Below are 17,383 nucleotides of genomic sequence, written 5' to 3' on the forward strand. Positions count from 1 at the left end.
CAGTAAAAGATTGGCTCTTGTTTTGTCCCTTCTAGCCAACTGCAAGATTTGGACTTCTCAGTCTCAGATTGCTGCTTACATCAAAGCGGGTGATTATGCAAATATGCACTATTAAAAGGGTGGGAGAGGGAGAATTATTTATCACACAATAAACCCCCTACTTGGCTAGGAAACAATAGAGCTGATCACTTCTAGCCCAAGGCTGAAGAAAGGGGGGGTTATGGAGCTAACCTAATTTCATTAATTCTTTTTTGCAGGCCTCTCTCTCTCACTCACTCTCTCTCTCTCTCCCACCTGCCTTTCATGATCCAATCCAATAGATAGATTTGTGAGCTGCACATCCTATTCAATGGGTTTGTGAGAATTGGTTGCCAACTAATGATTTTCCAGGTGTTGATATCCAGAGATGGGGGGGGGGAATGTGCATTCTGCGTGTGCAATGTAGAAAAGAAAGAGAAGGAAAAGGGCTAGAATAAAAATGATGGGCACAATAATTGTGGTTCTGTGATGAATAATCTAAATGAAAATCAGAAAGCCTCTTATCAAGGGGAGCAAATCAGATTGTTGTCAGTTTTCACTGTTTGCTTGCTCTAAGTTTGCATACCATGTGTTACTTTTATGTCCTTTGCCACAAGTTCCAAGGTTTTACTACCATACTCCACTATTAAGTAGCACAGATAATAAAGTTACTAATTAAGACCTCCCCAAAACAATTTGAGTTGAATTAGTTCAAACTATATGCTGATTTTTGTGCTGTTTCTAGGACAAATAAGGCAATAACTTATCTTTGTATAATTCATCCCTCTTCTGAGGAAAGAGAAATGAAAATCCAAATTTGTTGGATTTTGTTAGACCTTAGTTGGTTAATGTCATATTAGGTAGTCCTCAACTTGCAACCATTTGACATTGCAACAGGACTGAAAAAAAAAGACTTACGACTGGTGCTCATATTTATAATCATTGCAGCACCCCAACAGTCATGTGATCAAAATTTGGACACTTGGCAGCCGGCACATATTTATGAAGGCTGGAGCATCCTAGGGTGATATGATTGCCATTTGCAACTTCTCCATATGGTTTCCAACAAGCACTGTCAATGGGAGGATTTGCCAGATTTGTTTCACAAATATATGATTCACTTAATAGCTGATTCTCTTAACAATCATGTGGGGGGGGAGTCATAAAATCAGCTCCCAAAGGTGCTTTTTTCAAGAGGGAACTGGACTTTCTGCTTTTTCTTTGAAGATGTTTCGCTTCTCATCCAAGAAGTTCCTTTCTTCTTTCTCCATGTCATATTTTTGGCATCCCCAATGGTGACTCAAAGGAATCAAAATGGTGGGAGGGAGCCAATGAAGTGGTGGAATAAAAAAACAATGACTTAACCATTAATGAGGCAATAATATAAAGTAGCTAAGTGGCTACTAAGCCACTAAGTAGCTCAGCGTCTTAGTGGCTAAGACGCTGAGCTTGTCGATTGAAAGGTAAGCAGTTCAGTGGTTCGAATCCCTAGTGCTGCATAACAAAGTGAGTTCCCATTACTCGTCCCAGATTCTGCCAACCTAGCAGTTCGAAAGCAAATAAAAAATGCAAGTAGAAAAATAGGAACCACCCTTGGTGGGAAGGTGACAACATTCCATGCGCCTTTGGCGTTTAGTCATGCCATGTGCTGAAATGGACAAACTAAATAAAGCAATCCAGGGAAAAGAAGAATCAGAATTCTACCAGATATGGGATAAATGGTATAGGTGGATGGAGGAAAGAAACAAGAATCAATGAAGGAATACAACAAAACCCAAAAATAATAGTTATGAGTAAAATAAGAAGGTTAAGAATGGTGAAATCCAAATGAAATACAATAGAAGGGGAAATAAGGTGAGTGGTATCGATTGATAATTGCTTTTAGAAAGAACAGGAAGCTCCTGTTCGTATTGTATTGTGTAAATGTTGTATACGTCTAAGTTTTGTGTGTGTGTATTTTACATGTTTGTAAAAAAAATTTTTTAAATGCAAGTAGAAAAATAAGAACCATTTTTGGTGGGAAGGTGACAACGTTCAGTGCGCCTTTTGTGTTTAGTCATGCCAACCACCTTCGGCTTTGAAACGGAGATGAGCACCACCCCCTAGAGTCAGGAATGACTAGCACATATATGTGAGGGGAACCTTTACCATATAAAGGGAATCTTCATTATTGTTCCTTCTGATGGATGGATCACTGTGGAGGACTCTACAAACCACTAGTGAAGAAACAGCTTTAGTAATGTGATGGGTAAATTCAGCCATTCTAACCTGTGGCTTCCTCTCTTCTGCCATCCCAGTCAGTTTGGATTAAAAAGACCATGCATTACTTAATGCAGTGCCTGGGCACAGAGTTGCTGGACAACCTAAAGGTGCTTTTCCAAAAGGCAGCTGGTCTTTCTCGTTTGTCTCCTTGAAAACATTTTGCTTCTCATCTAAGAAGCTTCTTCGTTTCTCAGAACTGAAAAGCACTTTCGGGACAACCATGACCTGGATGATTGAGAATCTCCATACTACAATTAGTGAATAGGAACTTCCATTTAAATCTATAATCCTCAACTTCACTCAGATGTGTGGTGCAGATGTAGTGTTCTCTGCTTCAGTACATCAGAAGAGAGGAGGAATAAGAGAAAGAAGCAAGAATAGGAAAAGACAGGATAGGAAAGGATAGGATAGGATAGGAAAGAAAAGGAAAGGAGAGGATAGGAAAGGATAGGATAGGAAAGGATAGGATAGGAAAAGAAAGGATAGGAAAGGAAAGGATAGGAAAGGAAAGGAAAGGAAAGGATAGGAAAGGATAGGATAGGATAGGAAAGGATAGGAGAGGAAAGGATAGGAAAGGAAAGGATAGGATAGGATAGGATAGGAAAGGATAGGAGAGGAAAGGAAAGGAAAGGATAGGATAGGAGAGGAGAGGAGAGGAGAGGAGAGGAGAGGATAGGAGAGGATAGGAGAGGATAGGAAAGTTGGAAGGAACCTTGGAGGTCTTCTAGTCCAACCCCCTGCCTAGGCAGGAAACCCTATACTGTTTCAGACAAATGGCTATCCAACATCTTCTTAAAGACTTCCAGTGTTGGGGCATTGACAACTTCTGGAGGCAAGTTGTTCCACTGATTAATTGTTCTAGCTGTCAGGAAATTTATCCTTAGTTCTAAGTAGGTTCTCTCCTTGATTAGTTTCCACCCATTGCTTCTTGTCCTTCCTTCAGGTGCTTTGGAGAATAGTTTGACTCCCTCTTCTTTGTGGCACCTTCTGAGATATTGGAACACTGCTATCAGATCACCCCTAGCTCAACATGTCCATTTAATACCTTGTGTGTATTACACCCTGGGCTGGCTGAGGCAAGCATGCTGCCTCCAGGACTCTCACTCTCACTTCCTGTAAAGGATTTTGTTTCTTTCTGTCCTCTGGGTCCCCCTCAGTTGTGACTGCTGGGGGAGGACAGCCCTGGCTGCCTCCTGCAAGGGGTGGGCTTCCCCCTCCACGTGCTAAGACAAGGCTCCCGTGATGCGTGTCTGCCGACTGTCACTCAGCCCATTCCAGATGGATAAAGCTGAGTGAAGAAAGAGGGAGGAATAGGCTCTTCCTCAGCCCCGCCCCATCCATACTCCTCTTTCATTTTGGCTGGCTCTCACTAGACAGCTGGAGAATTACCTGTCTGTGAAGCAACCAGCCAGCCCTTGTTTTGTGTAGCATGCTGACGCTTTGTCTTCTTATCATGGTTTACTAACCTCACAAGACTCCGAGTTCACTAAGCACCAAAATATTAAATTGTGGTTTGCTAGCCACACTAGTTTACCCAAGAGGTTAAACTACCAACAAGCAAAACACCACGTTTCTGTTGTGAACTCAATCCCAGAAGGCCTGTTCCTGGACTCCAGACTTTGCAATTGGATGCCAACCCAAGAAGCTTAAATTTTCTCCCTTGTATTTTTCCGGGAAAAATTCCACCACTGTTTAATGGATATTAAAAGTGCAGGCTGTGTTTGATGGCATGATCCGATCGATTTGAATAATTATTGTCTTTTATATTTGAAAAATGAATTTTAAAATTAAATTGGACATTTTGTTTTTGAAATGATCTTGGCTGGTGGAACAATGGGATATAAATCCAGCAAAGAAGTAAGCACTATACTCAATGTATTTATTGATATCCCACCTTTGGTGTTTTTATAAACTGAAAGTGGCAAACACCCTTAATACTTTACTCCTTCTTCCTCCAATGTTCCCCACAACAACAATCTTGGGAGTGGGTTGGGAGAGAGTGACAGGCCTAAAGTCACCCATCCAGCTTTCATGTCTAAGGCTAGACTCGAACTCAGTCTCCTAGCTTCTAGTCTGATGCCTTAACCACTAGAGCAAATGGCTTGATCATTGTTTTTAGCCAATAACAATATGGAATGGATTTTCCTACCTCTTGTTAAAATTACACCAACATGATACAGAATCTGCATTCTTACTTGGATATAAACTTTTATATATATAGTGGTTAGAATGCAGTACTGCAGGCTAATTCTGCTGACTGCTGATTGCCAGCAGTTCGATTCTCACCGACTCAAAGTTGACTCAGCCTTCCATCCTTCCGAATGAGTAAAATGAGGACCCGGATTGTTGGGGGCAATATGCTGACTCTATAAACCGCTTAGAGAGGGATGTAAAGCGCTGTGAAGCAGTATATAAGTTTAAGTGCTATTGCTATTATGAGCCATGATTTATGATACAATGCTATATGTGAATCCAACTCTTTTTCAACACAAGGCTTAAAATCATTATTTCTCTGCTGCATGAATTAGTGGTTCTTATGAACTTATGTTTCTATACCCATTTATTTGGAAGTGTATATTAATAAACCTTGTATCCAAATAGCCATAGATAAGATTGTATTTCAGGAGTTATAAAGATTGTTCCTTTGTAGAATTCTCTGTCTTTATAATATCAAGTTCTGAATAGTATAATTTTGGACAAAAAATAGATTTTGTGTGTATCCACCAATCCCCAAAAAGGGAAACCTACATGTTTTGTTATGTCACAACTTTCCAAATCTAATGAAATAAAATATTTCCAAGATAACCTCCTACCTCACAATATTGTATTTTTACAAGGGAGGGGGGATGTGCTTTTACTCTTCAAATAGTACCCTTGTCTTTCATCTTTACAAAGGTGCAGTGAAACTAATTAAAAGTGATGCCCTGTTGAACATGTTTTGAATCATCTTAAGCTGCTTTCAGGTATCATTGTAGCTCACTAGGGCTAGCCACCTGATCCTTATCTAAAGGATCCATTTCAGTGTTATCTTAAGGTATAATTCTTACATTGTGGAGTAGGTCTTAAGGCATTACTAGAACTTTTTTTGGAGTAAAGTGTTGCATCACTACTGAAATAAACAAGGAAGAATTTGTCTGAGTCCATTTATAGTGTTTCCGTTCATGTAGAATTGATTTATTCCAAATATTCTCTTTCTTATGAAATAATCAAGTATCTGTCATGGACTGTGGTTCAGGCTATTCTTACTGGTGCATTTGCACTGTCACAGCTCCTGAATTACTATGTATTAGCATGGGGCTTAGTTTTGAATGCTTCTAAGTCTATAGCATGCTTTTATAAACCAGGAACATTAGTAAATTGGGTGTTACTTAAGTACAAGAACTCTGGAATAAAGAATTGGAATAAGATCCCATATTAATCGATTGTGGCTAACTTAGAACTGATCACTATGTGAAGAATTATGGATTTATCAAGTATGGTGGACAGCATAGAACAGGGGTGTCAAACTCGATTTCATTGAGGGCTGCGTCAAGGTTGTTTGACCTCGGTGTGTGGGTGTGGAGTGGGTGTGGCCAGGGCAGGCATGGTGAGCTCAACACCACTCGTGTCTGAGGTGTCTGTGTTTGCCTGAGCACCCTGCCAGAGAAAACAGGCTCCTGAACTCCGTTTTGGGCTGCAATGGCCTCCTGCAACCCCCTGCCAGCGAAAGCTGAAGGTGCTCGCTAGGTCCGTTTTCGCTGGCAGAGGCACTGAGCCAATCCTTCACTGTTTCCAGGGCAGTTCTGTGGGCCAGATCTTAGCACCCCACAGGCTCCCGGGCCTTGAGTTTGACACCCCTGCAATAGAAGATCAGTCTGCAATGTTGGAAAGACAGTGCATCCTCTCATGTGCAATCTTGGATTATACTGAAGTTTCATTTTTTGTTTATGAATGGATGCTTCATCAATATTGAAGTGTTGAAGATTATTTCATGCAGACATGGTTTAATCATTTGTTTAAGGATTACTAATTTTCTTGCACAGGGCATGGTATTGTTGTTCCTCCTTTATTAAAACATTATTTTTAATTAGAAAGGGTTCCTTTTTGCTGCTGAATCAGGAAGTGAAAACCTCCTTCAAGCATCATTATTACATTATCCCTGCCTACACTGCACACTTTACTTAAATAAAGAAGCAAAACTTTTACTATTGATTTAAAACAAAAGAACAACCGATACTTTCTTTAGACCGTTGTGGATGCAGTGTTATATTCATGTCAGAATTGATTTCATTGATTTTTTTTAAAAGGGATACCTCAGAACCAATCTGTGATGCATTATTAGCAAAGCACATAAATAAAAGAGAAATTCTATGTTCATTAGGATTTACATCCAAGACTGTAGCTAAGGGACATCTACTAGATCAGTCACAACTCAGAAATAATCTTTAGTCTATTAGCAAAGATCACCACCATTGTCTCTCATGAAAAATTATATACTTTATTTATATATGTTTTATGTTTAAGAACCACCTCCTTGCTCTGCAACTGTAAATACATACTAGAATAAACTCTGTAAAATATACAAAAATATATGTGTCTCTTCTCCCATCCCCCATGTCTTACAAAAAAGTTTTTATTTCCTTTGCAATAAATAAAAGCAAAAGTGTGTTGTTGCTAATTACAATTTATGATCTCTTTGACTTTTTTTCTGTCTGTATTTTTAGTCTGTTATAAGAATAAGAGCATTTTCCATCAACCAAAGGTAGAGATAAATAATGCATAAGAGACTCTTATTGCCCCCATCCATCCCATCCTTCTTTACCAGCTTCTACATTCTCACACCCCCCCTCCTCAAATTTCCACGCTTGCGTTCAATCAGGATAATGCCTACAAATTATACGGTGACTTCTAACTCAATCTAAACAAGCAAATCAACAGATAAACAAAACCACCCTCCCACTTTTCATTTTGTCTCCTTTTCACTCTGCATAAATCATAGAGGAGACAGCTGGCTAAAAGCAGAGGGAGCGCTAGGAAAAAGAGGTATGTACGTCGCCGTGAGCGAGGGAGGCAGAAGAGCGAGAAAGAACAAAAGACATTGTGGGAAAGTGCACATCACAGTGACAGAAAGTTTGGTTTGACAGGTGTAATTCCCACAGCCGCCAGGCTGGCAATGGGAAACAAGCAGATGCCACCAGGGCCAGACATCTCGCGGGGGAGCGGAAGACATTCGAAAGCGTCCAGAGCCCTACAAAGGGTCGGCGGAGGATCGCAGTCAGCGTCCCAGGGATCCGGCGCTCCGCCTTAACATTTTGGCCTCCAGCGATGTTTGCTGCGCGCCCCAGCCCGCTCGGTTCTTCCCGGCAATCGAATCATGGGGTCTCCGCTACTGGTGGGCCACATCGGTCTACCCACCCTCCGGCCCAAGCGGGGAGGGACGAGTGGGAAGCCAGCAGGCATCAGATCAAATCTCTAGACATTAGATAGCCGGGGTTTTCCGGTTGCCAAAAGTCCAACTCAGAGACCGAGCTGCCGGGGCTGGAGGGCGACAAAGTACAACTGTATGCCGAGGAGCCGGCCGAAGGAGCGGGGCTGGTGGTGCAGCTCCAGGAACCCGAGGAGGACGCCGGAGAAATGCTGCTGCTGCCGCCGCCGCTAATACTTCCCAGCATTGCCTCGGAGAAGGCGGCGGCGGCGGCAGCAGCAGCAGCAGCGGCCGTTCCTCCGCCTCCGCAATGGTCGGCCAAGCGGAGCGTCTCGGTCAGCGCCCAAATGTAGTTGTGAGCGAAGCGCAGCGTCTCGATCTTGGTCAGCTTGGCGTCCTCCGGGAAGGTGGGCAGCACCTCCCGCAGGGCATCCAGGGCCGCGTTGAGGTTGTGCATGCGGTTCCTCTCGCGGTTGTTGGCTTTCAGGCGGCGGCTCTTCTTCAGCCGTTGCACCGTCTCGGCCGTCTTGGTGAGGCGGGAAGCGTTTCGCGCCCGGCCGGAGCGCCTCTTGCAGCCGTGCCGCCTCAAGCCGAGCAGCGGAAGGCGCGCGTGCTCCGCCGCTTTTACGGCCACCTCGGGCGCTGAAGGGGACAGGAGGACGCGGGACGGCTCTTCTTCCACCTCGTCCTCCCCCTCGGAGCCCGACGAGAACGGGGCCAGGGAGGAAGGGGAGGGGGAAGAACACGAAGGCGAGGAGGGCGAGGGCGAGGACCGGGGGTCAAGGAGCCCCTCTTCCTCCTTCACTTCCAGGGACTCTGGCTTGGCGAACATCCTGCAAGAAGAAGACAAAAACCCGGCAAGCGGTCATTTGGAGGAAAGGCAGTTGGAGTTCCTGAGGAAACATTCCCCACCCGGCCCACCCAAAACGCGCCAACGAGCCCACCGCCGCGCGTAAGAGCGCACCCAAGGCGTGGATGGGTCAGTTCTTACAAACGAGGGAAAGCTGTCTGCTGCTTCCCAAGAGTCCTGCCTTCGTCTCTAATACACGTGTGCGCAACTTTTCCATGGCTTCGATAGACCGCCAATGTAACGGCGATGCACGTCGACGCACAAAGGTCCGTGTTGGACTCTGCTAACTCCTAAGCAGGGTCCTCAAACTTGACAACTTTAAGACTGGGGGACTTCAACTCCCAGAATTCTCCAGCCAGCTCTGCTGGCTGGAGAATTCTGGGAGTTGAAGTCCCCCAGTCTTAAAGTTGCTATGTTTGAAGACCTCTGCGCTTTAAAGTCTTTTAAGTCCAGTTCTCAGGGGTCACTTCGGGATCACGAGTGCCGTTGACTTCCCCGCACCGCCTTTGCTTGTACCGAGCATGAACTAAGTAACCACACGGGCGTCTCGCTTCCAGGCGTTGCAGAAATACGGCAGGGTTGCCTTTGCTCGGCGGCCGGGGAGGGGAGGCCGAGAGAGCGCGCGCCGCACTGCGATTGCGCCCTAAGCGCCAAGCGGGAGTTTTGGCTGCCGCTCCGAAAACGCCAACCAAGTTCTCCTCAAAGAAATGGAGGAGGGGAAAAAAGAGAGAGAGGGGGAAGTTTGGAAACTTACTTGACTCTTTGGAAGTAATCGAATTGTTTTTTTTCCCCGCTCGGCCTTCTTTTTTTGGCCCGAAGACGTGGCTGGCTGCTTCTGTCTCGTTCCGCACCGCCCCTTGGGGCAACCTTCAGGGGTCAGCTTGGCCCCGCGCCGTTCCCTCCCGGTTGCTGGAGAAGGTCCCACCGTGGCTGGGTGTTGGTGTGGGTCCAGGCCTCTTGCTCTGAGGGGGACCGGGGGAGGGGGAGATAGGTCTTTAGAGGGCTGGCTGTCTGGCCCGTCGCTGCCGGCCTCCGTGTGTGCAAGAAACAGGGCAACTCAGTGGGGAAAGCTGCTGGCACGCGCCTGGACCCTCCAGTTAAAGCGAAGCTGCTTGTGTTTCCGCGGCTGTGTGTCTGGCACACGACTCTACTTAAAACCCCTTATATACCCCATGGAAAACAATCAAATGTACCCCCGGGGCCTCCTCGGCTCTCTCCCCCCCTCCCCAGGTTTAGCTTTCCTTTTCATTTCATTATCATCGCTCATCTCTTTTCTTTTCTTTTTTTTTAGGGTGTGTGTGCGTGCCCCTCTTCCCCCTCCCCTCCCCCTCCCCCTTTTATCTGCTCCTCCGAAAGTGTGTTGGCAACCGGGACAATTCTGGGGTGTGATTGGTGCCTTGCGCTCGGCTGGAGCGTGCCGCTAATTTATTAATGAATGGAGGGTCGCGAGGCGCAGCTGGCCAATCAGAGCGTCCCGCTAGCCACGCGCGCTGGAACCTGCTTCCTTTGGACAACTCATTAGGCCCGAGGGCTGCGCTGAGGGAGAGGAAGCGGGCCTGTCCCACAGCCGTCGCCCTCCGACACGCCAAGCGTGGCCCCGGCAGCCCAAGCAGGAGGGGCACCTCCCCATGCTCCATGCTGCTTACTTTTTTTTAATTGGGAGAAAAGAGTGTGCCAAAAAACGAAACCGGTGGTTGGAAAAGAGGAGGCTGGCCAACGCAGGAAAAAAAGAGAGCTAGAGGCATGATATGTGTTTGTACTTGAAGAGCAAAGAGTGGACAACTTGTATTTTTTCATTATGAAAGGCATTGAGTCTCTTCCACCTCATATTGATCTAAGTTTCTCCTAATGAAAAGGAGCTTCTCTCATAAGGAGGGAATAGGCCGCACCACAGACTAATAGATGCCTTGCAACCCCCATTCATTAGTGTTCCTCTTGTTTAAACTTGAATTTATCTGTGGCTGGTTCCACTTGTGGTGCCACAATTGGGATCACAATTAGTGTTGCTAAGCAAAGCAGTTGTTAAGTAGCACCCAATTTTGTGACTCTTTTTTTGCCATGGTTGTTAAGCGAACAACTGAAGTTGTTAAATGAATCATTTTCAAGAAGCTGTGAAACAGAGACCAAACTTGATCAGTTATTAGGTATAGGTATAGGTATTTTATTTGTATGCTGCCCTTTTCCCTGGGGGGGACTCAGGGCGGCTCACAGTTCAGGGGAAAGGGAGGACAAACCAGGTTAAACACATAAGACAATACATCGTTAAAAGCACAACATTCATACAATTCGGGTGGGGTTAAGGTCTTTAGCCCCAGGCCTGTCGGGACAGCCAGGTTTTAAGGGCTATGCGGAAGGTCTGGAGGGTGGTGAGGGTACGAATCTCCACGGGGAGTTCGTTCCATAGGGTCGGAGCTGCCACCGAGAAGGCTCTCCTCCGCGTGGTTGCCAGTCGACATTGACCGGCTGATGGAACTCGGAGGAGGCCTAATCTATGGGATCTGATTGGTCGAGTGGAGTTATTGATACAATTTAGAAATTCCTAAATTTTAGGAAGGAAGGACCCAAGCGGCACCCAAAATATTCTTCCATTCATATTTTGGGATAGCAAGTGTTTAGTTAGACTTAAATCCATAGTGAAGAAAGACTCTCAGTCTTTAATGTGTCACAGAATGCTTTGATCAGAAAGATAATATAAACATTAGAGTTTCTGTGATTTCATAAAATACAAGTAATTTTCAACTTATGATCACAATCGAGCCCAAAATTTCTTTTGCTAAGCAAGACAGTTGTTAAGTGAGTTTTGTCCCATTTTGCCATCATTCTCATCAAAGTTGTTAAGTGAATCACTGTTGTTAAGTTAGTAACATGGTTGTTACATGAATATGGCTTCCCCATTAACTTTGCTTGTTAGAAGATTGCAAAAGGGGATCATGTGACTCCAGAACACCGCAACTGTCATATAGAGGAATCAGTTGCCAAACAGCTGAATTTTGATCACGTGACCATGAAGATGTAACAGCTGTAAGTGTGAAAAACTGTCATAAGTCACTTTTTTCAGTGCTCTTGCAACTCCAATCACCAAATGAACTTTTATAAATCAAAGACTACCTGTTTAATACTAGGAAAATTAAGCAATTTATCGGTGAGCTTTTTGGGTGGTGTTAAGAGACCGTTGTTAAAGTTGCTTTAAATTAGATTCTGTTAGTGAGCTCTGGGGGTGGGTGTGAGGCAGCTTAACAGGCCCTTTTTAAGTTTATAATTGCATGATTTCATAAGCAAGGAAGATGTCACTCTCCCTCATATTCCTCAAATATCTTTTTCTTCTGTAATTACATTCTGTAATTATTTTATTCCGCTATTGATTACTATCATACTTGGAGACTCACACCAAGTTTATTTCAGCTCAAATAAACTTCCCTCAAAAAAGAGGGTGAAAATACACTGAATATAGCATTTTTGGCCTCCTGAAACCCAGCCCTTTTTGCAAAAATGGCCGTGCATAACCTTTAGGAGGCTTCCAAAGTGCTCCTGGGGGCTGGGGAGGGCAAAAATGAGGGGAAATGGGCCATTTTTGCTTGTCTTTGCCCCCACCCCCAAGAGCATTCTACAATCCTCCTAAAGGCTATGCATGCCTTTTTTTGACAAAAAACAGGCCTGTTTTCATGAAAAATGGGCCGTTTTTAGATGGTCTGCAGAGTGCAAAACCTTTTTTTAAAAATTTGCCTCTTCAAAATTTTGGTGCATCTTATACTCTGAAAAATACAGTACTTGTTTTACTCTGGCATTTTGGCTGGGATCTCTCATCTATAAACATCCCAAGATCTAGTGAAGTCGACTACTCTTGCTGATCAACCTTGATTTTCAGGAATCTTTCTTGGAATCCTTCTGCTGAAGCCCCTTATATAATTTAAATCTTTTGTTTTGACAGATGGCAAAATATTTTCCCCCTTTCCCACTCCCTTCTTTTAGATAGTTCAGTTTATAGTTTAGTCTTGTCTCTGAGATGCCCCAAAGTCTATGGTGTCCTGCCCTCAAAAAAGATTTTCTCACTAACAGGTCTGCATATTATTTAGCCTTCACTGTAATATAGTGTATTCCTAATCTTTGAATGCCACCATAAATTAGACTGTCCATATTGTGCCTTCTTCTGGTGTTCACCATACCTTGCTAACTATGACCTTGTCATCGGCCTTGGGCAGGTTTCAAACCAATGAGCCTTCAGGAAAGCTGTACATTCACACATTTCCAAGCATTTCTCTGGCCACAGATCAATAACTTGGCTCACGCAGAGGAGATGGTGAAGCATTACATATTTATGTATTAAATTTATTGGGTGCCTATCTTACCACAGGGTTACTCTGGGCGGCTTACATTATTAAAAAAAATAAAATTATATAAATAGAATAGAATAGAATTCTTTATTGGCTAACTGTGATTGGACACACAAGGAATTTGTCTTGGTGCATATGCTCTCAGTGTACATAAAAGAAAAGATACATTCATCAAGAATCATAAGGTACAACACTTAATAATAGTCGTAGGGTACAAATAAGCAATCAAATCATATTAGGACACAATATAAATTGTAACAATACAAGCAACAAAGTTACAGTAATACAGTCATAAGTGGCAGGAGATGGTTGATAGGAATGATGAGAAGAGTAATAGTAATGCAGACTTAGTGAATAGTTTGACAGTGTTGTGGGAATTATTTGTTCAGCAGAGTGATGGCGTTCAGGGGGAAAACTACTTGTGCTTAGTTGTTCTAGTATGCAGTGCTCTATAGCATCATTTTGAGGGTAGGAGTTCAAACAGTTTATGTCCAGGATGTGAGAGGTCTGTAAATATTTTCACAGCCCTCTTTTTGACTCATGCATAAATAAAATATTACAAACATAAAAAATACAAAATACAATAGCTAAAAGGTATAGGAGTAGGATGAGCCAGAGCAGTGGGATGGGATCAGAGATTAATCTATCAATCATCCCCAACATGAAGCCCATCTTTTGGACCCCAAATTATGGAATTTCCCTTTTTACTATAATATATTTGTAACAATTTATGCATATATTTAATTCCTGGCATGATCAAGGTGTGTTTAACATTAATATCGCTAGGGCATTCTGAGGCAGATATATGGAAATGGCTATCAGCTGCCCCTGTCATCACTCTTGGTTGGCTCATGCTGTTACATTTAAAGCAATGACAAAAGGAAAAGGGAAACAACAGGCAAGGGAGGATTACAGACCCAACAGACTCCAACTCAAAGCCATTTGGAGGAGTAACATTGATCTTGGGTCAAACAAGCAAGCATCCTACTTACCCCATCAGACTTTCCTCTCCTGTACTGTGCTCCAAGCAGCCGTCCCTGGTGTTTGATCCAGGGCTAGGAGGATTTACCAAAGGGTCTACTATGGACAGCTGCAAGCAAAAGGGGCTGGATTTGTTAGCATGGCAGAAGAATGGAATCCCTAGCAATGGAATAAGCCACACATTAAAGCCAGAGTGCAGAGAAGTTCTTCTTTGCTTTGGTTTGAGAGTCTCTTTTGGATTTCAATGGAGAGTGTTTGTTCTATAAAGCCTGAATTAGAAGAAAGGTTCCAAGAAATTTTCTTGCTTCTGGAGCACATTTATTTAAAACCACAACTTACCAAGCATACCATTTTAGAGAATAATAGCAACCACAAAAAAGAGAAAAGAAGGCATTTTTCCCCTCTGAAAGACTGCAAGGTATCAGTCCCGTGCCCACCCATCATTTGCTTGATTTCAGTTTCCAAGGTTTCATAAATTTAGCCACCTACATTTCTAAACCACACTTTAGTTTCAGTGATGAACCCAGCTACTTAAAGATGACTTAGCAGGATGCAATCAGCCATTCTTCCATTAATGAAGTGAATTTATATGTGTGCAACCCAGACCATGAAAGTTATATTCCAAATAAATTGTATCACTCCATTTATTACAGTAAGATTACACTCTGTATTTTCCTAATTGTTTATCTCTATAATATCCAGTTATTCTTTCTATCCCATCCATTCCAGGGCTTCATTTATTCATTTATCTTTTGTGTGACCATGCTTTAATTGAATAATTCTACCTGTAGTTTACAACTGAAATTGATTATATGAAATTAATTTGATAAAGTACATAGAAATTATCTTTGCACATTTAACGCAAAGCACATGTAGTCATTCTTGACTGTTTTAATTCTTCATTGAGTCAAATAGCATTATTTCTACTTCCTTCAGACAGATTTATTCATAGGCAGGGGTGAAATCCTGTTTTTGCTTCCTCCACCTCCCAGATGCAGGCTTCAGCAGGGCTGGGGGAAGGGAAAAATGCCTCCGTTTTTGCAAAAAATGGGGGCATTTTTGCCTTCCCCCAGCCCTGCTGAAGCCTGCAGAGTGCTCCTGGGAGCTGGGAAGGACAAAAACTTTTTTTTCCTGACTTGCCTCTTTGAAATCTTGATGCGTCCTATACACCGGTGCGTTTTATACTCTAAAAAATACGGTAGCTCTATATCTTCATCCCTGATGACCCAAATGATGCTGGGCTGCTGCTTCACAGTGCCTGGAGGCTGCAGGGCCCTGGATGGGGGACAACAGACTTTGGCTGAATCTGGCAAGCCTGAGTGGTTTTGGGTGCATGGAGGTCCAAACTCTGCAACTGTAACATCTTTAGTTCTGGATGGAGTGACACTATCCCTGACAAACCTGGTTCACAACTTGGGCGTTCTCCTGGATTCACAACTCCTAACTCTCTCACAGTTAGGAGGGCCTTTGCACAACTTTGTCTTGTGCTCCAGTTGAGGCCTTCCCCAGATGAGGAGTCCCTGCCCTGAGTTATTCAAGACCTAATCATCTCACATCTGGACTATTGTAATGCAATGTACAAAGGGCTACCCTTGAAGACCATTTGGAAGCTATAGCTGGTGCAAAAGTATGGTGGCATGGGCAGTTCTTAGGGCCCCTAGAGTGGTCCTTGTTACACTACTACTTCATGAGTTGCAATGGTTGCAAGTCTACTTCTGGGTGCAATTCAAGGTGTTGGTCATCACCTTTAAAGCCTTGCATAGCATGGATCCAGTCTACTTGAAGAGCTGTCTTACCCATGCCAGAAGAGGGGCATACTGTGGATCCCATCAGACAAGTAATTTTGGCTGGTGGGGTCCAGGACAAGAGCCTTTTCTGGCTTCTGTCCTCTGGAACATCTTACCCCATGAGTTGAGATTGGCTCCCATCCTCCTGATATTTTGTAGGAGCCTTAAGACTTGGCTCTACCAGATAGCTTGGGGACTCAATTTGGGAGCTTTATACTGGACATGGTTGACAATTAAAATTCAACCTCACCTCCATGTGTCCAGCTTCCTTCTTTGCCATCTTGTGTCCATGATTTTATTGGTTAATGTTTTTATCTATTGGGTTTTTTTTACAGTGGATGATTTTAATGTTTTTCAATGTTTTTATGTTGTAAGCCTCCCAGAATGATGGGCAGCAAATAAATGTTATGAATGAACTGACAGACTGCCGAATGGATGATGTCTATTATAAGTTACAACCTCCTTGGTTGGGAACCACTAATTTCTAGGGACTGAGCAAGAGTTAAGTTTACTTTTCTTCTTCCCCAGGAAGTGTTTATACACCTCGCCTAATTTGCCCACCATTCTGGTCAGGAAAATGGAGGGGTGGGGAAATATCTTATTTTCCGTCCCTTTTCATTTTGAAGCCCAGCGGGAGTGACGACAAACCGGGACGGCGGCCACTGTAGAGCACTTGTGTGGTCCGCTAAGTGCGTGCTGGTGAAATGAGGCTGAACGGTTATGCAAAAGGGGTGGCACCGGCTTGGGTGGGGGCGGAAGGCCTGAGATCCCTGTCCGGCCCGGGACCCGATCGGTCCAGCAAGGGTCAAACTGTTCAACTGCAGCTCTTTTCGCGCAGCTCAATCCTCCTTTAGGAGAACAATGAAAGGCCAAAGCAGGCGGGGATCAAGAAACGAGGAAAACGCCAGTGATTTAAGGGAGAGGGCAGGGAGCGGGCAGGATCGGCCGGGGAGGGGGGGGGGCGTCGGCGAGAAGCCTTTGTGATGCTTAAGACGCCTGAACGCCGGGGCGACCTCTTGAAGGCCAAAAGTTACAGGGGAACCGGGCCCAAGGGAAGGCGACTGGGCTGGCTCAGGCCGACCGCCCAAGATGCGCCAGCCAGAAGGACGCCGCCAGGTTTCCAGCAAGAGGCGTGGCGAGGAGAAAGCTTGCTGCGCGGTGGGACGCTCAGGTTAAGTCTTGGGGTCAGGGCGAGGGCTTACCTCGGCGGAAGGCGCAACAACGCCCGTCTCCCTCCCTCCCCCCAGTTACACAGCGGGACTGGCCTGGGTGAGGGAGGGACGACTGATGAGGAGAGGCTCCGTCCACGACTAAATCACTAAGCGTGGACGCAAACGACGATGGCGGTGTTTACATTAAGTGCCAAGTAAGCATCCAAGCTAATCATATCAATAATGCGATGTATGAAAGTCACCTAAACCTGCCAGCACGTTGAAGAAGTAAAGCCAGATTTCGCTAGCTGGTCTCTGCAAAGGTAGAGGTGCATTCAAGTCAAACCTGTGATTTGCTAACTCCATGGACTCAGCAGTGCAGTTTTCCTGGCAACAACATTGTAGTGGTTTACTGTTTTTTCCTCAAACGATTTTTCAATTTCTCAAGCTTGCTTAGCCCTCAAGACCACAAAAATAAACAATTAATTCTTTATTCTTTGTAGTCTTCAATGCAGGATCTGCTTTCCAAAGTATTCCCATCTCCAAGGCATTTGTGACACCTGTGCAGGTTCCTATTTAACCCATATTCACCAAGCAAA

General features: G+C 44.3%; 1 protein-coding gene across 1 annotated transcript; it reads right to left on the reverse strand.

The window, feature by feature from the left end:
- Positions 1-7,718: 7,718 nt before the first annotated feature.
- On the reverse strand, positions 7,719-8,516 carry NEUROG2 (neurogenin 2). The gene has a single exon (XM_014062314.2). The coding sequence runs from the start codon at positions 8,514-8,516 to the stop codon at positions 7,719-7,721; it is 798 nt and encodes a 265-aa protein (XP_013917789.2).
- Between the last annotated feature and the right edge of the window lie 8,867 nt (positions 8,517-17,383).

Source organism: Thamnophis sirtalis, unplaced genomic scaffold, assembly GCF_051295495.1.
Source record: "Thamnophis sirtalis isolate CommonGarterSnake01/CBP01778 unplaced genomic scaffold, rThaSir2_p1.2 scaffold_10, whole genome shotgun sequence".
Classification (NCBI taxonomy): Eukaryota; Metazoa; Chordata; class Lepidosauria; order Squamata; family Natricidae; genus Thamnophis; species Thamnophis sirtalis.

What these genes read in the sequence shown, in the direction of transcription:
- NEUROG2 (XM_014062314.2), bottom strand. Translation starts at nt 8,516, where the DNA reads ATGTTCGCCAAGCCAGAGTCCCTGGAAGTGAAGGAGGAAGAGGGGCTC.